This window comes from Narcine bancroftii, chromosome 5, assembly GCF_036971445.1.
Source record: "Narcine bancroftii isolate sNarBan1 chromosome 5, sNarBan1.hap1, whole genome shotgun sequence".
Lineage (NCBI taxonomy): Eukaryota > Metazoa > Chordata > Chondrichthyes > Torpediniformes > Narcinidae > Narcine > Narcine bancroftii.
Genome location: NC_091473.1, coordinates 15,238,728 through 15,259,890, shown reverse-complemented (window position 1 = coordinate 15,259,890; position 21,163 = coordinate 15,238,728). Strand labels below are relative to the sequence as shown.

The window sequence follows — 21,163 nt, the reverse complement described above, 5'->3', positions numbered from 1 at the left end:
TTTACATTTCTGTTTTCTTATTTTCAACTCTTTATAAGACAACATTCCTACAACATCCAACATTTTCCTTATTCTCCTATTTCTATCTTATTTATCCCCAATCTCCCCTTCACCTCCTGAGTTGTCCTTTATCCCTTGTCGGACAACCACATCTCCCCTCTCCATTTGGATTTGCGAATCCACTCGCAAGCGTCAACTGATTTTGCAGTGACCGCTATTTCCCCCCACCCCGCCTCCCCCAGAAAAGATTTCACTTTTCATATGTCACAAAGGTCACTCTTTTAATTCCCTCCTTATTCTCTCTATTCCATTACCTTCCCTTATTAATTCTTGTCTATACTATCTATATTTTCCTCTAAGTACAGATACATTCACGTATGCACATTGTCTCTATTCACTCTTATACCTCTTTACCCGCATACATATCAATCGTGATCATTTTTACTCTCATTACCCGTCTTCATCCCTCAGTCTATTTTTGTCTTTACCCACATACATATCAATCGTGATCATTTTAACTCTCATTACCCGTCTTCCTCCCTCAGTCTATTTTTGTAATTGTTCTGCAAATTTTCGTGCTTCTTCTGGATCCGAGAATAGTCTGTTTTGTTGTCCTGGAATAAATATTTTCAATACCGCTGGATGCTTTAGTATAAATTTATACCCTTTCTTCCATAAAATCGCCTTTGCTGTATTGAACTCTTTTCTCTTCTTTAGGAGTTCAAAACTTATATCTGGATAAATAAAGATTTTTTGCCCTTTATACTCCAGTGGTTTGTTGCCCTCTCTTACTTTTTCCATTGTCTTCTCCAGTACCTTTTCTCTTGTAGTATATCTTAGGAATTTTACTACAATAGATCTTGGTTTTTATTGTGGTTGTGGTTTAGAGGCCAATACTCTATGTGCCCTTTCTATTTCCAATTCTTGCTGTTGTTCTGGACATCCTAGGGTCTTAGGGATCCACTCTTTTATAAACTCCCTCATATTCTTGCCTTCTTCATCTTCCTTAAGGCCCACTATCTTTATGTTATTTCTTCTGTTATGGTTTTCCATTGTATCTATTTTTTGAGCTAGTAGTCCTTGTGTCTCTTTAGTTTTTTTATTAGATTTCTCCAATTTCTTTTTTAAGTCTTCTACCTCCATTTCTGCTGCTACTGCCCGCTCTTCCATCTTGTCCATTTTTTTTCCCATTTCTGTTAAGGTCATCTCCATTTTATTTATTTTCTCTTCTGTGTTGTTTATTCTTTTTCTTAAATCCATAAATTCCTGTGTTTGCCATTCTTTAAATGACTCCATGTATCCTTTAATAAGAGCAAGTATATCCTTTACCTTGCCTTTCTTTTCTTCTTCTATTTCACCATACTCTTCCTCTTCTTCTTCCTCTGGGTTGACCATCTGTTGTTTCTTTGTTGCCCTTTCCTCCTCTTCTTTCTTGTTTCTATTGTCTTCTGTGGTCTCTTCTTGCTGCAGGTGTTCTGCAGCTGTCGTTGCCGGCTGTGGAGATCGACTCCCCAGCTGGTCCCCCCTCCCGTCGGTGTGTTTTTTTCATTCGCATCGCGCATGCGCGAAGTATCGCGCATGCGCGGTTGCACACTTTTACTCGGCTCTGCGAGCCATTTTTGTAGTCCATTATTTACCGACCTGAGGGAGCGGGTTTCTCTCTCCGCAGCGGGCCTCTTCGGACAGGTAAGGCCTTCACCTTTTTCCTCCTTTGTCTTCTCTTCCTCTCTTCTTACCGTTGCTTTCGATTTTTCTTTTTTTGTCGCCATCTTCTTTCCACCTTTATACTCACTTTTCTGTAACTTTTATTTCTGTGCCTTTGTGTTTTCTCTTGTTTTTCCTGACTTTTCTGGAGAGGGCTGGAGTTCCCCGTCCGGCCACTACTCCATCACGTGACTCCTCCAGGGCATCAAGGGTTAATGAGAAAAAGCCAAGGAGTGGGGCTGAGTGGGTGGATGGATTAGCTCATGACTAGAATGGCAGGGCAGACTCCATGGGTTAATGGACCTACTACTGCTCCGATATCTTGTGATCACTTCTCAGTTTTATCTTCTGCCCTCCCACCTGTTATCTATTACCCTGTGCTCTTTCCCTTTCCTCCCCCACCTTTTTATTCAGGAGTCTACCTCTTTTTACTGATTCCTGAGGAATTGCCTTTTTACTTCCTCTGGAGGCTGAGTGACCTTGCTGAGTTTCTCCAGGCAGCACATTTGTGCATTATTAGCAATTTGTTTAGGTTATGCAACCAACTGTAATTATGATTTCAATCGACAAGGAGACACGTGGCCCCATTTCACAGGCCACTTCTCAACCTGTCCTTGAGAATTCTGTGTTTGACTCAGTGAAACTTAGGTACCCTGGAGGCTTGAGGGCAAAGTGTTTGCTGGAATTTCTCCCTCCGAGATCTTGATGCTCAGGCCACAGCTGTTGATTATGCCTGCTTCCTCAGTAACCCTTCAATTAATGGCTACCTCTGCATTTCTACTTCCTTCCAGAACCTTGTCCTTCTACACTACTACAACAGCACATGGCAGACCTGCTACGCTCTGATTGTGAGATGGCAGCAAGTTTCCTCAATAGTGTGCTCAATCAGTTGAACTGGGCCTTCTCAGAGTTCATTGGCATGATTCAGGAGGTAAGGACCAGGGTTCTACCACAGTAACATTCAGCCGTGCTTCTCCTTCGGCAGTTCCGTTTTGGATTCAGGTTTCATGTGTACCATGTGGGACCTGGAAGCTCATTCACAGTGGGGTAGAAGGTTGCTGAGTGGTTCGGGAGGAAGTGCACTCCTTCTGGAGAGCTCCTGTGTCTTCCTGATTCAATGCCATCCAAAATACCTCTTTTCCTCTTTGAGCAGGCAGGGATTCCCAGTGGAGATGTTGCATCTTTTTTTCAAGGAGGTTTTCATCTGTCAACTTGGTAATCTTCCTGGTAACAGAACGTGGAAGTGTTTTGGGAATTGACTATCGGGTATGTGAGTGGCTGCTCAATGTAGCTGTCTGTTTCTTACTAGGTTCTCAGTGCTGTCACCCTATAAGCCAGTATTTCTCAATCTGTGGTCCACAGGGCACTGGTGGTCCCTGGGTTAGACACAGTTGGCCATCAGTGACATAGCAAAGGCAAGTGTTACGAATATAATAAACCAATAGTGTTTAAAACAAGGGCTGACAAAGTGTTCCCACCAAAACAAAATAATGAACTCAGTAGTGGTCTGGGAACAGGCGAATCAGATTGATTCACAGTGGATTCCTGGCATTCTAGGAACCGCTCAGTGGGTGGCTGGGTATCCAGCACCAACAAAGACTATTGCAGAATGAGTTCTTTGTTTCCCATGAAGTGGAGATCAGCAGACTTTGGTGAATGCTACAGACAATTTAACTGTAATTGATGCTGTTCTCTGAAACCAATGGAAATTAAAACAAATCGATTTGTTTAGAGTTGAATGTACTTTGGGGTGATCCATTATGGAGGGAAGGACAGGAAGCATACACTGATGCAATTAATTATCTAGCTAAATCTGTTTTTCATTTACAAACCTTCTTCTAGTAAACCTCTCCTTTCTTTACTTTGGATCCATTCTATGCATTAAGATGATTGAGAACAAGAAACACCGAACACCACCCTTTCTAAAAGCAAACATTACCCACCATAACTACACTCTACTGAACTCACAATCCCCAGGTGCCGATAGACTTTAAGTGTTTTTCTGGTGGAGTTACAAGATCAATGATTATTTCTGTGACAGATTTGTGATTCTCTTGATTTGTTCTCTCTCATTGGCTGAGTGGGAAACGGGGTGCTCTGGAAGCTGACATGAATGTAATTGGTGAAATTAAAAATGTCATATGAAAACTATGGAAAAAATACAAGGGGAGTGATGGCTGCGTTTATAAATCAGAGTTGAGAAGGATGAGTGGAATGGGAAGAGTTTGAAGATGGGCAAGGGAATGATGGGAAAGTTGGGAATCATTGTTGTTGATTCGTGTTGTAAGAGATACAGCATAGTACAGGCCCTTCTGCCCATTGATGTTGTGACGACCTGTGTAAACATACGCCATAGCAATTTAACCCTTCCCTCCCTCACACCCATAACCCTTTATTTTTCTTACATCCATGTTCCTAGTGGAGTCTTTGAATGTACCAGCCTCCGCCACCTCCCCCTTACCCACCACTGAGTAAAAAAAAACATTATTCCATCTCTTAAAAACAAGTTTTTAATAGTTTCTTTTGCATGATTTATTATTTTACATGTGGTAATGTCATTTTTTAATGTAATCTTTTATTGCAATACTCTGCCACCCTAGTAAATATGTAATTATTTAATAGTTCTGACATTTTGCAGTTTCTTTGTTGGTTCATGCTGCCTGTTGCTTACCCTGTCAGATACAACAGGCCGCTGAGAGACCAGAGAGGAACTTTGTCGACAGTCGCCAGCTGAAGGTCTGTGCCACTTGCTTTGACCTTTCCGTGAGCCTGCTGAGAGTCCTGGAAATGACTGTTACTCTCGTCCCCGAGATCTTTCTGAACTGGTCAAGGCAATCTGCAGAACTGCTGTTGAGACGCCTTGCACAGGTAAGCCCCCTATTGCCACATCAACATGTCTGTCCATGGCCTTATGCACTGTCAAACTGAGACAACCTGCAAATTGGAGGAACAACATCTTGTATTCCATCTGGGCATTCTCCAAACAGACAGCGTTCATATTGACCTCCAATTTTTGTTAACCCCACCCCCCCCGCCAGTCTCTTTCCCTACGCCTCTGTCTCCCTTCCTTCAGCTCCCACCCTCTTCCCTTCTATCAGAGAGCTTCCCTCTTCCCCCTGTCACTTCTCAGCTTCTTTCTCTTGTACCCTCCCAGCTGTATTACCCCTTACCAGTTACTCTGTGCTCCTCCCCCAGCCCTTTCCTCCCCCCTCCCCCAACTTTTTATTCAGGCGTCTGCCTGTTTTTGCACATGCCTGATGAACAGTCCAGGCCCAGAACTTTGGTTACCTTTCCAGTGGATGCTGTGTGAGCTGCTGAGTTTCTCCTGCACTTTTGTGCATTGTCCCCCATCTGTACTTTCACCTTTGTAGATCATGATCTATAACAATCATAACGAAGTCTGATTATCAGTTCTGTGCTTTTATGATCGTCATGGTCTTAGTAAATATTTATTTATTTCCTTAAAGACTAATTGGAAATATTTTGGTACTAATCTTTGTTGTAGTACATGGAGCAATCAGTTTTGCATTCCTATTTGCCACTTTGATTGGTCATTTACCTTGGGGATGATTTCAGTGTATCAACTTAATTTTCATTCCTGCATATCAGCCAGACAGTTAAGACCCCCTTTGTCTGGCATGTGCTAATCTGCTGCCTCTTTCTGTCATTCTGCATCTTGGTTGACCAATCGTACATGGGCCGCATTCTGCCCTTCTCGTCTTGTCCTCTATATGCTGGCTTCTTGACTCAGTGTCCCAGGTCTTGGACCAGAGGGGGTAGGGGTGTTTCAGCCCTGGGAAATTGACCTTTATTTTTCTTCCACTGACACTGCTCGACCTGCTGAGTTCCTCCAGCAGACTGCGTTAGCCTCTGATTCCAGTGTCTCCAGTCTCCTGGGTGTCACCAATATTATTTTCTAAATTTGGGTCACTGTTTCCTGGGTATAAACACATGTGTTCATAGCTCACCCAGACCCAACTGTATGTGGAGTATACTTCTGCTTGTAATAAAATTGTGTCATTGGACAGGCCTTGAAGTTGAAACCCTGGAGATCGACAGTGCTGTATGGGAGAGATTAATCCCAATGGCAAGATTGCTGAAGTAAATCAATGTTTATGCACTAGTCATTAGCTCTTCAGTATAAAGGCTGTTTAATCACAGTAGACACCCAATTAGTAGATTGGAAATGAGGTAGTCTTATACTGACGCCTAATGACTCAGAGTATTGTTTTCTACATCTGTCTTTCTCAAGACAATCTCATGGTTCATTTCCCTCAAGTTTGCTTTCTCTTTACCAACTCCAGGCTTTGAAATCCTACAATCCTTTCACTAGTCCTTGATATTTTACAACTCTTTGATAGTCAGTGGCTATAGATTTGAATCCTACTGATAAGGCCAGAAGGTAATGGCCAACTGAAATCCATAAAATGTGCAATGAAGGTGGTACCCCCCTCACGCCATGACATATTTTGGAATCAGAGTGGTCCGGGAACTGGCAGTTGGTGATGCTGCCATATGTCTGCTGTGCTTGAACTGGGAGGTGGGAGAAATGTGCAGGTTTGGGAGATGCACCAGAAAAGCCCTGTGTTACCACACTCATGTTTGTAGATACTACACTGAAGCATGTATGTCGTTTTTGTGTCTTGTGGTTGATTCTAAGATGGACAAGCAAACTGGCCAGTTGTATCAAAGACCTCGGGTAAAAGCAGAGAAATTTAAAACTGGATGTGGATGGCACAGTTAGCGTAATGCTGATAAAGTGCCACCGACCCAGATTTGAGCCGGTGTGGTCTGTAAGCAGTTTGCTTGTTCTCCCTGTATTGGCGTGGGTTTCTTCTGGGTGCTCCAGTTTCCTCCCACCCTGTACAGGGTTTGTAGGTACATTGGGATATTTAGGCAGCCTGGTCTTTTTGGTTAGAAGGGCCTGTTGCCATACTGTATGTCTAAAGTTTAAATATTTAAAAAAATGGATAGACCATCAGCATTGAACTCAGACACAATCACGGTGTAATGGATTTAAGTTTATTGTCATCTGATTGTATAAGTACAACCTGACGAAACAGCATTCTCCAGTCCTTGGTGCAAAATATGCAGACGCACGCCAGAGACGCATACAGACAAGCAATACATATGCAGAATGAATATTTCATCTATACAAATAAATAAATAAATATTGTTTCATGAAAATGAGAGTCTCGGATGGTTAGTGTGAGCAATTCCTTTGGTCGTTCATCATTCTCAATTCCAGTGGGAAGAAGCTGTTCCTCAGCCTGGTGGTGCTGGCTCTGATACTCCTGTATCTCTTTCCTGATGGGAGCAGCTGAAAGATGCTGTGTGCAGGGTGGAAGGGGTCCTCAATGATTTTGCGCACCCTCTTCTTCAGATGATGCTGATAGATCATGTCGATGGAGGGAAGTGGGGGGGGGGTGGTGGAGGGAAGATTCCAGTGATCCTCTCTGCCAGTCTTATGGTCCTGTGGATTGACCTCTAATCCATTTCTGAGCAGCACCATACCTCAATGGAATGCAACTGGCCAGGACGCTCTTGATACAGCTCCTATAGAAGGCTGACATAATGGTGGCCGGTAACCTTGCCTGCTTCAGTCTTCTCAGGAAGTGCGATTGCTATCGCACTTTCCTAATAAGTGAGGAGATATTGAGTGTCCATGATCGGTCACTAGTTAAGTGAACTCCAAGGAACTCGGTTCTCTCAACTCTCTCTACTACGGAATTGTTGATGTGCAGTGGAGGATGGTCATTCCTGGTCTTCCTGAAGTCCACGATCATCTCCTTTGTCTTGTCCACATTGAGACAGGTTGTTACTCTTGCACCATTTCACAAGGTTTTCCACCTCTTCTCTGCAGTGTCATCTACAAACTTAATAACACTGTTGGAGCTGGATTTAGTAATGTAGTCGTGAGTCAGTAGCATGAACAGGAGAGGGCTTAATTGATAGACAAGCAAATTTCTCCCCTTCTTATCCCAAGTAAAGAGATGCAAGAATAAGATAACATTGTCTAAACCAATGAGGATTTCAAGAGAATATGTAATGATGTGAACTATGTAACATTTCAGTTCAGGGGATATGACCTTGAGAAAGATAAGAATAGACTAAAGTCAATCGGATGAGATGAAGATGAAATGGAGAGTGGGAGGGACAGTAATTGTCTGTTTGGGTTGAATGATTTCCTTCTAGAAAAGGGACCAAATATCATGGGTATCTGGATAACAGCAAGAACACTCCATCAGCGTCCATGTCTTCAGCACAACCATTTTCATTTGGTTCATTGATGACCTCCTAATTACTTCACGAGGTGGTTGATAATTCTACAATGTTCAACACAGTCCATAACTCCTGGTAATGAAGCACCCCCATGTTAGAATATTGTAGAATTTGGACCACATCCCGTCTTGGCCTGGTAAGTGCCAAATAATATGGCATTTAAAACAAGAAAGTCAACACTGCACCTCTGACGAGTACATAACAGCACCAAGTTATCAACACCACCTAGTTACTCTCGAAGAACACAACTTCCTGACCCGAACACAAATTTATTTTCACTTATCAAAAGTGGCTCTGTAACTTGAAATCTTTGTCCAATATCATCCCTGTGGAGATGTTGGGTGGGACCTGCTCATGGTGGAGATGTCAGTATCACCATGTTCTGAGTTCAAAGGAATGAAATAGCATTCCTTGCATTTCCACTGTAACTTTCAGGATATCCAAACTTGTAAGAAAACATGAAAGACAATTTTCCCCACTTGTTACAAAAAGAAATGCTAAATTGGCCTCATAATCAGTTTTGCTGCTGTTATTGAGGGATAAATATTGGCCAGATAGAAAGGGAATTCCTTGTGATTTTTAAATAGTTCCAGAGGCTCTTTTGTATGTGAATGAGGTGGCAGGAGACAGCAGCTCCTGTGAAACATCCCCTTAGTATTGCTCTGGTAAAATCAGTTTTGATTGATGATTATGCTTGAGTGGGACAACTCTACACCCTCTCATTTTGAATCAGGAGTGCCACACTGACTTGAGGCAGCACTCCTGACTCCCTGAATTCACATAATACTTACCTTTGTTTCTCTCCTGCCATCTCACCTTGACCCTTTCAGTTCATGTTTCAATTTGTTCCTACAATGATCTATTCTCTCACACCCTCTCCTTGTATCTTGCACCTACTCTCTTTTTTTTAGCTTTTTAATAATGAGGCAGAGCCTTTGTGTGTTTGTGTATTCTCCCTTGCCAAATTGCAGTTCTTGATTTGAAATTAGAACAGATATAATTCTGCACTCATTTTTCTCTGCACTTGAACTTATTAATGTACACACTTCAATTTTAAAAATACAAATTGTGAACTTCATAAAATTAAAGGTTTTGAAATTTGGCTTCCAGCTTTTGTTCAAATCATTTGTGCAGAAGCAAGTGAAGTTCAACTATTGGATCCGATGTTTCATGCAAAATTGTATATGCAATGCATGGTCATACTAAATTTAATTTGCACTACTTAAACTCTGGATAATGTTTAAGGTCAATAGAGGGGGCAGTTCCTCCCACAGTTAAGAATGGTAAATGAGTGGGTAACAGAACAATTTAATGAACACAGTTTGTGGTCCTGAATATAATTTTCTAAATAAATAGCATATTCAAACTTTTTGTATGCAGTTAACGTTGAGTTGTGTGGAGAACACATTGCGATCTGTGGTAGTGTTAAGTGTGCATGTTCAATGTTGTTAAAGTAATAAGAATTTAATTTTAAAAATTAATTTAATTTTAGACATACAGCATGATAACAGGTCATTTCGACCCACAAGACCAAGCCACCCAATTTACCTACAACCCCTGGTACGTTTTGAACGGTGGGTGGAAAACGAAGTCCCCAGGGAAAACCCCAGGCAGACACGGGGAGACGTACAAATTCTTTACAGACAGTGTGGGTTTTGAACCCAGGTCCCGATTGCTTTGAAGGAGAAATCAGCTTCAGATTTTCAATCTTCAAACACTAGTTTTGAGCAGTGCCTTTAAATATTTCAAGTTAACCTGAAAAGATATCTTGTGATGGTAATATTAAATATAATTGCATGAGTCGGAGAATTACTCTTAGGTTTGTGTGAATGCTTGTACAATTATTGGGGAAATCAAGTCACAAACAAATGGCAGCAGCAAAGGATGCCGTTTGAAATCATTCGATAAGAAATTTATTTCCTTCTAATCCATACTTATTTGTTTCTTCCGCAGTTGATAAACCAAGTATTGAACCGAGTGACGGCAGAAAAGAATCTCTTTGACCGCGTTGTCAATCTGCGGTTACCCGGTGAGTGGTTTTCTCTTTGATGCTTTCTCAGAAAAGCCTTGGTTGGAAGGCACCTGGAATATTGGGAACAGTTCTGGGCACCACAGCTCAGGAAGTATACATTGCCTTGGAAGGAGTGAGGCATGGAATAATGCCTAATTTCAAGAGTTAAGAGGAAAATGTGCATAAAGTACAGAATTATTCTTTGGAACTTTGGAAGTTTAAGTAATGATTGGATGTTTTACATGAACTGATTATGCTTGGAGGGAAATTAAGTCTGCTGATGGGAGAGTCCAGTACTCTTGCAGCAACCTACAAATTAGAAGAGACTTTTTGTGGCGGGCTGGGAACCTTCGTCTACAAATGCCAATAGTTGAGAGGTTAGTTATTAATTTAAGTTAATATTTTTATTCATCAAAGGGCCTGAAGTACAACTCCGATTATCTGAAATCGGATTATCTGAAATTCTCAGTTAGTCAAAAAAAATTTTTGACCCAAAAATGAACTGGCCTGTTCTGTGCTGTAAGTGGTTATATGGTTATATGGAAGTCTGTTTGGCTCTGAAATTTTTTTCGGATAATTGAGGATTTCAGAAAAATCAGAAATCTTCATTTATCCGAAAAATGTTGAAGCTGAAATGACGTTACTTCACCACCAAAAAATTTTGGATAAATGAGGATATCTGAAGCAATCAGAAATTCTCAGTTATCAGAATTTTTATCAGAGCTGAACTGACGTCACAGGTTGCAAAAATTTGGAATTTTGGTAAAACCTCTGAGTAGAATTTTGAGTTTTTGGTGTTGGATTTATCTTATTTCGTTCAGGTTGTTTTTAGGTGAGAATTAAACATTATTTCATACTTAAAAGGCCTTCCCTTGTTGTTTGTTGTTGTATAAACATTAGAAGTGAATTCCTGCTGCTACTGGGTAGTTTTTTTAAAGATGACCAGTTATCTGAAACTATCGTTTATTATAGGCCCAGTCCTGACCATTTTGGATAATTGGAGTTGTACTGTATATCATGAAAAGACAAAGTGCTCAAGGAAATGCGTAGCACTCTGATTCCTGTGTTTCAGAATACCTGCAGAATGGAGTACTGTTTAGGACTGCATATTGAGCACTGAAGCATATTTAAGATGGAGCAACTGTAAAACCTATTGCCAGTCTTCAAGAACCCTGTGTGTGTGCAGCACTCCTGCTTTGTTTAGGATTCTGCATGTATGTGGAGCACTCACCTATTCAGGACCGTGCACTTAAGAAGCACCATCCTTATGTTAGAGTATTTGTGACAAACATAGTCTTCTTTCTCAACATGCCATTGCCCCAGGAATGTGTGTTGATAGCGTTCCCCCTCTTGATATCTATGTTTATATAGATTACCATTTGATTAAGCTTGTGTGACCAATTCCACCATTCAGATATATGCAGCACTTAAACCTCAGATCCATGATGTATGCTTTTATGAAATACTTTTTTTCTATTTGTGTATGTGTGCAACTCTGCTTTGGTTTGGTATGACATCAGAAATACTGGCAAATTTCTACAGATGTGTGGTGAAAAATGTGCTGACTGGCTGCATCATTGTCTGGTCTGGGGACACCAATACTTCTGAACATAAAGCCCTCCAAAAGGTAGTGGACATAGCCCAGGTCATCACAGGCAAAACCCTCCCCACCATCGAGAACATCTGCATGCTGCCATTAGAGAGCAGTAGCAATCATCAAGGATCTGAAGGTTGAAACTAGATTTTCAGGGGTATGGGAACAAGAGTGCCAGACCAGATAGAGGAGTGGAGGAGGGAAAAGATGATGTAAAAATTGAATGCCACATTAGAAGTCAACACATTGTATATGGTGCGTTCATTTCAATGCAAGGAGTATTGTAGGAAAGCTAGAGATCTTAGTATGGATTGGCACGTGAGATTAAACATTGTGGCCATTAGTGAAACTTGATTTCAGGAGGGATAGGACTGGTAGCTCAATGTTCTGGGCTTCTGTTGTTTCAAATGTGATAAAATTGGGGTGGGTGGAGGTTGAAAGGGCAAAGAAGGGCATTGCTTGCCAGGAAAAATGTCATAACTGTACTCAGGCTGGACAGACCAGAGGGCTCATCTATTGAGGCTATATGGATGAAGTTGAGGAATGGGAAAGGTATGACAATACTCATGGGATTGTATTATAGACTGCCCAATAGTCAATGAGAATTGGAGGAGCAAATCTGTAGAGAGATAGCAGGCAGCTCCAAGAACATAAAGTTATGATCGTGGGAAATTTTAATTTTCCCACATATTGACTGGGACACCCATACTGTAAAAGGGCTGGATGACTTGGAGTTTGTGAAATGTCTTCAAGAAAGTTTTCTAAATCAATGTATAGAGAGGGTACAATACTGAATCTCCTATGAGGGAACGAGACAGGACAGGTGACAGAAGTATGTGTAGGGGAACATTTTGGGTTCAGTGATCATAATGCCATTAGTTTCAAGTTAATTATGGAGAGGAAAAGTCTGGGCATCAAGTTGCAATTCTAAATTGGAGAAAGGTCAATTTTGAGGAAATAAGAAAGGATCTAGAAAGGGATAAGTTATTGGAAGCAGTTCTGATAGATAGGAAATACTAATATTTGAATAGCCAAGGATTGAGTCGGAATAGTTAGCATGGGTTTGTGTGTGATAGGTCATATTTAACCAATCTTGGAGATTTTTTTGAGAAGATTATCAGGAAAGTTAATGAAGGAAAGGCTGTGGATATTGTCTACATGGACTTTAATAAGGCCTTTGACATGGTCCCACATGGGAAGTTAGTCACAAAGGTTCAAATGCTCAGTGCATGGTGAAATAGCAAACTGGATTTGACAATAGCTGAATGGAAGAAGCCAGAGAGTGGTGGTGGATGATAGCTTCTCAGACTGGAGGCCTGTGACTCGTGGTCTGCCTCAAGGACTATTGATGTTTGTCATCGATATCAGTGATCTGGATAATAATGTGATAAATTGGATCAGCAAGTTTACAGATGGCACAAAGATTGGAGGCATTGTGGACAGTGAAGAAGGTTTTCAAAGCTTGCAGAGGGATCTAGACCAGCTGGAAAAATGGGCTGAAAAATGGCAGGTGAAATTTAATGCAATCAAGTATGAGTTGTTGCATTTTGGGAGGACAAATTAAGAAAGGACATACACGGTAAATGGTAAGGCACTGAGGAGGGTGTTAGATTAGAGGGATCTGGGAATACAGATACATAGTTCCTGAAAGTAGCATCACTGGTTGATTGGGTTATAAGGAGAGCTTTTGACATATTGGCCTTCATAAATCAAAGTATTGAGTACAGGAGTTGGGACATTATGATAAAATTGTGTAAGACATTGGTGAGGCCAAATTTGGAGTATTGTGTGCAACTTTGGTCACCTAACCACCAGAAAACTATTAATAAGATAGAAAGAGTACAGAGAAGATTTACTAGGATGCTACCCGGACTTTATTCCCTGCAGCGAAGAAGAATGAGGGGAGATTTGATAGAGGTATTTAAAATAATAAGGGAGATAGACAGAGTAAATGTAGATAGGCTTTTTCCACAGAGAGTAGGTGAGATACAAACCGGAGGACATGGGTTAAGGGTGTAAGGGGAAAGGTTTAGGAGAAGCATAAGGGGGAACTTCTTCACACAGAGAGTGGTGGGAGTGTGGAACGAGCTGTTAGCTGAAGTCAATTTGCACATTAGCAGGCTCATTTTGAACATTTAAGAAGAATTTGGGTATGTACATGGATGAGAGTAGTATGGAGGCCTATGGTCTGGGTGCAGATCAGTGGGACTAGGCAGAAAAATGGTTTTGCACAGACGAGAAGGGCCCTGTGCTGTACTGTTCTATGATTCACACCACCCAGCACACACTCTGTTCTCGCCGCTGCCATCAGGAAGAAGGTATAGATGCCAGAAGACTCGCACCACCAGGTTCAGGAACAGGTGCTACCCCTCCACCATCAGACCCCTCAACAACAAACTCAGTCAGGAACTCATTTAAGGACTTACTTTTGCACTTGATTTTTAAAATTCTTTCTGTATTGTCAAGTCAATTTGTTGACATTGCTTTATCTGTTTACGTTTCTGTATTTGCTCACGTGTACAGTTTTTGTTTGCATTACCAATAAGTGGTAATTCTGGGTCACCTGCAGGAAAAAGAATCTCAGGATTGTATGTGATGTCATGTATGTACTCTGACAAAAAAATCTGAATCTGCTCCCTTGTTTGACACTGAGAGTGTGTATGACACAGAAGAACTGCTCTCCTGTGCTTTGAAAAAAGATTAGATCAGTTAGTGCAACTGGTCCATCAAGCCTTTTCTGCAATTCATGTTGGTCATGGCTGATCCTCAACCTCAATGCAACATTCTAGTTCTCTCATGATACTCCTTTGGAATCTAGAATCGTTGTGTCTTTTTCCTAAATACATTCTGGCCTCCATCTCTTTCACAGAGAATTCCACAGACACACCATCATCTGGATGAAGAAATTTCTTCTCTTCTCAATTATGAAAGTCTAACCCTGTATCCTGAGGCTCTGACCCATAATTCTAGACTCCCCAGTCAGGTGAAACATCCTTTCTGCATCCCACCCATCAAACCCTGTGAGAAAGTTGTATCTTACAGTAAGATCCCCTCCCTTTCTTTGGTATTCTAGAGAATACAGCCTTGTTGACCCAACTTCCCCTCATTTGACTGTGCAGCCATTTGTGCCAGGAATATATGCAATACACAAATGCACTGGAGAAAACTCAGCAGGTTTCACAGCATCCATAGGAAGCAAAGGATAGCCAAAGTTTCGTGCCTGGCCCTTTGTCAAGTTACACTTTATTCCTGTGGATGCTGTGTAATCTGCTGTGTTTCTCCAGCACGTTTGTGTATTGCAGTTGACCACAGCATCTGCAGACTTTCTCATTCAACTTGTGCCAAGTATATCCTTTCTTTGGTAAGAAGACCAAAGCTAACAAGAAGCAAGATATCATGTGTCTTTTCTCTAAAATTCTTCCATTGAAGCCAACATTCCCTTTGTTTCTTGGCTGCTTATTTCAAATGTATATTTACTTCTGGTGACTGGTGTACATCCACGATCAGATCCTTTTTACATCAAAATTTCCCACTTTATCACCAATTTAATAATGCTCTGCCTTTCAGATTTTCCCATCAATTAGTTGACTTCACATTGTTACGAACCGTGCATGACAAGCAGCAATAGACAATGAACCAGACAGTGTTTAATTTTAAAACACTAATTTTATTTCTTACTCTTCAACTATAATTTTAACTCTTAAACTATCCTTAACTCTTCATCTGTCCCCCAATTATGCTAGGGGATGTGTGTGTGAGTGTGGGTGGGTGGGTGGGTGGGTGGGTGGGTGTGTGTGAAGAACCACTTCCTGTTCAGTAGAGAACATTGTCCTGTTCAATACAGTGCATTTGAAGTTTTGACCCCCTGTTTAGGATTGCTTATATGTTTGCCTTTCAGGTTACAACTGTAAAGAAATCTGAAGGCTATAAATCTGATTACTTTCAGGGGATTCAATAAGAAATAGTGGACTGATAAAAACAGAAGAGTATTGCCTGGCAGGGTGGATGAATCTAGGGCTGTAGAGCAGTGAGAAGGTCTGGGTGAGGAAGCGAAGCATGGACCCTTAGAAAGATGCCTCTGGAAGGAGGAAGATGAAATTGCGTCCAAATTGCCATATTTCCTATAACATAGCAGGAGGTTATTCTGGCCTATTAAGCCAATGTTAGCACAGAGCTGTACGATTCCCCTAGTAATTCTACTATTGTCCACATCACCGCCCTTCTGTTTACTATACTCGGAAAATGCATGAAGCAATCTTTGAGGAAGAAATAGCATGGCATCTGGATAGAAATTGTTCCATCAGGCAGATGCAGCATGGATTCAGGAAGGGAGGTCCTGTTTAGCACCTCAGAGCTGTGTACTCAGCCCATTCCTGTTCACACTACTAACCCACAACCGCATCGCCGAATCCAGCACCAGCAACGTCATCAAGTTTGCAGATGACACAACAGTAGTTGGTCTCATCAACAACAACGATGAGTTGCATAACCAAGAGAGGTGGAAAATCCCATGATATGGTGTGAGAGTATCAACGCGAGTCTCAATGTGGATAAGATGAAGGAGATGATCGTGGACTTCACAAGAAGCAGAAACAGCCACCCTCCACTACACATCAAAAATTCAAGTGGAGAGAGTACAAGCACCAAGTTCCTTGGGGTCCACTTAACAAGTGACCTATCGTGGACACAGAACATCTCTTGACTTGTCAGGAAGGTGCAACAGTGACTGCACTTACTGAGAAGACTGAAGCAGGCAAGGCTACTGGCCACCATCATGTCAACCATCTACAGGAGCTTTATCGAGAGATTCTTTTCAGGCTGCATCATAGTGAGGTATGGTAGCTGGAAAGAAATAGATCGGAGGTCAATGCAGAGGACCATAAGACTGGCAGAAAGGACCAATGGAAACTCTTCTCCTCCCTTCCCCCCCCCACCCCCTAATCGATGTGATCTACAGGGATCGTTGTCTGAATTGTTGAGGACCCCTACTACTCCGAGCACTGCCATCGGGAAAGAGATGCAGGAGTATCAGAGCTCGCATCACCAGCTTCTTCCCATGGGCAGTGAGAATGGTGAATGACCAAAGGAACTGCTCACACTAACCATCCAAGACTATCATATTTGCAAAACAGTATCATTCATTTATATGTATGAATACTTATCCTGCATATGTATTATTTGTATGTATGTTATGCCTGGCTGTTGTATGCATGTTTTGCACTGAGGACCGGAGAATGCTGTATTGTCATGTTGAACTTGTGCAATCAGATGATAATAAACTTGATTTGATGACTTAACGAACTTAATGTAGTTCTTTGAGGATATAATCAGTAGAGTGGATAGAGTGGACAAGGTAAATGCAGTATACTTGGAGACACAGCGGCATGGGAAAATTCACACAGTTGCATGTGGAGCATGCAGTCTTCACACCAACAGCACAGAAGCTCAAAGTTGATTCAGAGTCATTGGAGTTGTGAGGCTCCAGTGTGCTATCCTGAAGATTCTCGGGAATGAGATGGAGGATTTGGGTAGGACTGTCTGTATGGGGCAAGAGAATATGCTAGCAGTTTATGTTACTGTAACATAAAATGAAAAAAATAATGATAATGTAATTAATTCAGATTCAGTTCCATTTGATTAATTAGTTTGGGAATGCAGAAATCCCTCAAATTTGTCTAATTTGGCCATGTTTCAGAATAATCTGCATCTGTTAAAGATTGAATTATTTTCAGGCTGTTACTGTAATCAACTATATCTTCCAGCCAATATCTGGTCTCCATCCAACTCTGTTGACCCTTTTGGTGAGCTAGATATGGAGAAACCTTAAAGCATTAACATTGCCCACAGTCCTGAACCAGGCTTGCTGGACACTTCCTGCAGGTCTGCTACTAATAACAAGCAACACAGACAAAGGTGCATAATCTGCCACATTAACCTGTTTTCTCCCAGTCAGAGATGTTCCCTTGTCCTTTCCATCCCTCCCTGCTTCTTTGTGACCTACAACCAACTTGTTTTCTCTCTTTCCAAGTTCTGACAAGGGTATTGAATCTGAATCGTTAACTGCATTTCTCTTTCCATATTCACTGCGTGATTTGCTGAGTGTTTATAACTCTTTCTGTTTTAATTTCAGATTTCCAGCATCTGCGGGTTTTTAAAAAATTCTCATTGAATCCATCCAAAACTTTGCTGCCCCTTCACCTGTGCTCAGAAGCTTACACTTGCTTTCAGTTGCGCTAATGCTTCAAATTTAAAATTCTCCACATCTATTTGGGAAATTTGTGTTGATAAACCATTTTTCACTGTATCGGTTCATCTCAGCATTAATGAGTATGCTTGGGATATGAGCTTGATATCTGGAATTCTCTTTCCAAGCTCCTTTGCTTCTGTACTTTTTGAGTTGAAAGAGGCTCATCAATATTGCTTTTTAGTTGTTTCCTCACTCCTCTACTGTGTACTGCATTCAAATTTATATGGATTGCATTGCTGCGATTATATTACACTCTTTTTACTAAGAGAGTTGCTGTCAGGAATGAGCTGTCAGAGGAGATGGTGGAATCAGATGCAGCCACTGTATTCAAGAGGAATTTGGACAGGCACAAACAGGCAAGGCTTAGAAAGTGCAGTCCTAATGCAGAAAAATTGGGATGAGTGTAGATGGTCAGAAAGGTTGGCATGGAGATAGTTGGTCAAAGGGCCACGCAATGAAAGTGCTTGTGTTGTTCGACTGTATTGCACAGCTGAAGTGACTATCACTGGTGGAATAAAATAGCACTGGTAGAAGAAAATGCTTGAGAAAATGGTTAAACTGTCGTGTAGAAAAACACAAGAGCTGAATATGTTGGAATCTTGAGCAAACAAAGAGAAGCTGGAGAGACTCAGTGGGTCAGGCAGTTACTACTTTGGATTCTTTCAAGACCTCCCAGTGGCCAACCACTAGGACCTTTCTGTTTTGAGACATAACTGGCATGTACCCTTGAGTGAAATTCCAGAAAATATCCTGAACTTAAACAATAGAGTCGTCTAAAGCCCCTTTTCCACTGGCATCTCAGTTAATTGGCTACGCAGGGTCCCGGGATAGGAAGCCCTCTGTGCTGTTTCCACTGGGCCACCCTTAACTGGGACACTAATTGCTTTTCCATTGAACACAACTCATCCCCTGGATCGGAGTGTTCTCACTTCAACTGGAAATGGGTGACTTTCTGCTCTCCCTTTTCCAGTGGTTTTATCAGGACGCCAGAATCAGCAAATGCCAGGGATACGATAGGGGTAGAGGTGGTTAATCCCTGATGTAAAATGATGTCATTTGACACTGGTGTACTGGACCCGGTCCCAGTAAATTCCCAGTTAATTCCTGGGACAGGGTGCCAGTGGAAAAGGGGCTTATAATTCCATAGCACCCAGTCTTGCTCAACATTGCAGTATAAAGAGAAGCAGAAGTGGGCTAAATGACCTATGAGTCAGCTCTTCTTTTCATTGAGGTTATATCTGATCCCATACCTCAACCTGCAGTTTTGTTTTATCCCAATATCCCTCAATTCTCTTTGTATCCCTACATCTATTCATTTGAGGCTAAACTATGCAAAGTAATACACTCCCATTACACTTGCTATATACAAATGTGCTGGAGAAACCAAGCAGGTCATGCAACATTCTGGACGTGGGGGCTTCATCAGGAACAAGAAAAATAAACAGGTAGACACCTGAATAAAAAGTGGAAAAGGGAAAGAGTAGAAATACAAGCTGAAAAGATAAGAGGCAATAGGTAGCTCCAGGTGGAGGGTCGAAGAGCAAAAAGCTGAGAGGTGATGGGGGGGGAGAGGGCTCAGGGCAGCTCTCTGACACGGGAAGCAATGGAGAAGGAAGGTGTTAGAAATTAAAGTACCTTTAAAGAAATTGCTCGAGACAAAAATTGAGAACAAAGAACATTTATTACTACAACAATGCAAAGTTGGGTGCTTCCCCTTACCCTGGGAATACACACACATACTGGGGCTCACCCAACTTTTATACAGTCAATTTCAGTATCAGAATGCCCTCCCCCTTACATTCTTCTGCCCCCTGGATGGGTTTGGCATAGGTAATCCTTCCTGCCTACGTGCAGTTTCAGTACACTTGGAGGACCAGGGGGTATCCTGTGGGTGCCCCATCATGTCATTGTTCTTATTCACACCTTCCTGATTCTCGGGGCTACAGTCTCTTGATATGCAGAGTTGACTCATTCTATCTAGGGTTGGCTAATTTCATATGTATAAATCTGTGTATGGTTAGCTAATTAGAAATGTATGACTTGGTACTTCTGTCCAGGGCTAGGAGACCCTTATCTGATCCAGACTACCTCAACTTCCTACATTCTATTGTACCTTACCATTCCTTATCTTAGTCTTATGGTCTTGTCACAAAGACTAGAAGATTCTTATGTTAATCGTGCTGACTCTGCTTTCCTGCATCCTAAGCCCCAACCTTATCCTGTTTGAACTGGTTACAGCCATTTACTGATGAACTTTAGTTTCTTCCATGTTCATAATTTTAGATCAATTTTCCCATCTCTCACAAAGGGAAGGGGGTCAGGAGCTGGAGGAAGGGAGCCAGAGGGATGGGGAAAGAGAGATACACTGGGGAGAGGATTAACAGAAATTGGAGGTTGATGTCAGTGGCATCTGTTTGGAGACTGCTCAGACAGAATATAAAATGTTGTTCCTGCAATTTTCTGCTGGCCTTGGTTTGGCAGTACTGTACATGAGCCCATGGACAGACATGTCATTGTGGAATGATGTGTCGAATTGAAATGTTTGGCCACTAGGAGGTCCTTGCTGTTGCAGCAAGCAGAACAAAGATACTCAATGAAATGATCTCCCAGTCTGGGTCCAGTCTCCCCTATGTAGAGGAAGCTGCGTCATGAGCACTACATTCAGTAATGGCCCCTGCTGATTCTCAAGAGAGTGTTGCTTCACTTGAAATGACAAGATGTTCTTGTTTAACTCATTTAATTGTACATTCCTTGCAATGATCCTGCCTTAATGTAGATCAATGTGGCATGTTAGAGATTGCCTCGGTAAATTTAAAAAAAATTAGCTTATGATTTTGTTCCCTCTCTCCTATTTCCTCAGGTTTGGAGAGTGTGGATCATTATCCTATTCTGGTAGCTGTCACGGGAATTCTTGTCCGCATCCTCGTTGACTCCGATGTTCAGGGGTAAGAAATTGCCAAGTGTTGAACTGCAGAATTGTTGGGCTATGATGTAATGCTTAATATCATTTTATTATATTTATATAAGAATAAGTGTATATGTAAAAAAACCATATAATCTGGTTCGAGAATGTATTTGCCATGGGATATAGTGCATAATGTTATTTTCAGCAAAGTAAATGATCCTTTTAGGAAGTAAATACGAAAGTCTGCAGACAATGTGATTGAAGTAAAACCAATGTTGGAGAAGCTCAGCAGGTCAAATTGCGTACTTTATACAGCAAAGATAAAGATAGATGACCGACCTTTCGCACTTGAGGTTTTCATCCGGTATGAGCAAAATGTCGCCAGGTGCCTGAACAAAATGGTGGGGGGAGGGACAGAGG

General features: G+C 41.6%; 1 protein-coding gene across 3 annotated transcripts in view; it reads left to right on the top strand.

Annotated features, from left to right (window-relative positions):
* Window positions 1-21,163, top strand: part of LOC138763159 (E3 ubiquitin-protein ligase RNF123) — a 377,998-nt gene that overhangs the window by 210,098 nt on the left and 146,737 nt on the right. For all 3 annotated transcript variants that reach the window (XM_069936874.1, XM_069936873.1, XM_069936875.1), the window contains exons 32-35: window positions 2,496-2,635; window positions 4,384-4,572; window positions 9,940-10,015; window positions 20,699-20,783. In XM_069936874.1, coding sequence (XP_069792975.1) covers window positions 2,496-2,635; window positions 4,384-4,572; window positions 9,940-10,015; window positions 20,699-20,783 — 490 coding nt within the window. The remainder of the gene's footprint in view (window positions 1-2,495; window positions 2,636-4,383; window positions 4,573-9,939; window positions 10,016-20,698; window positions 20,784-21,163) is intronic.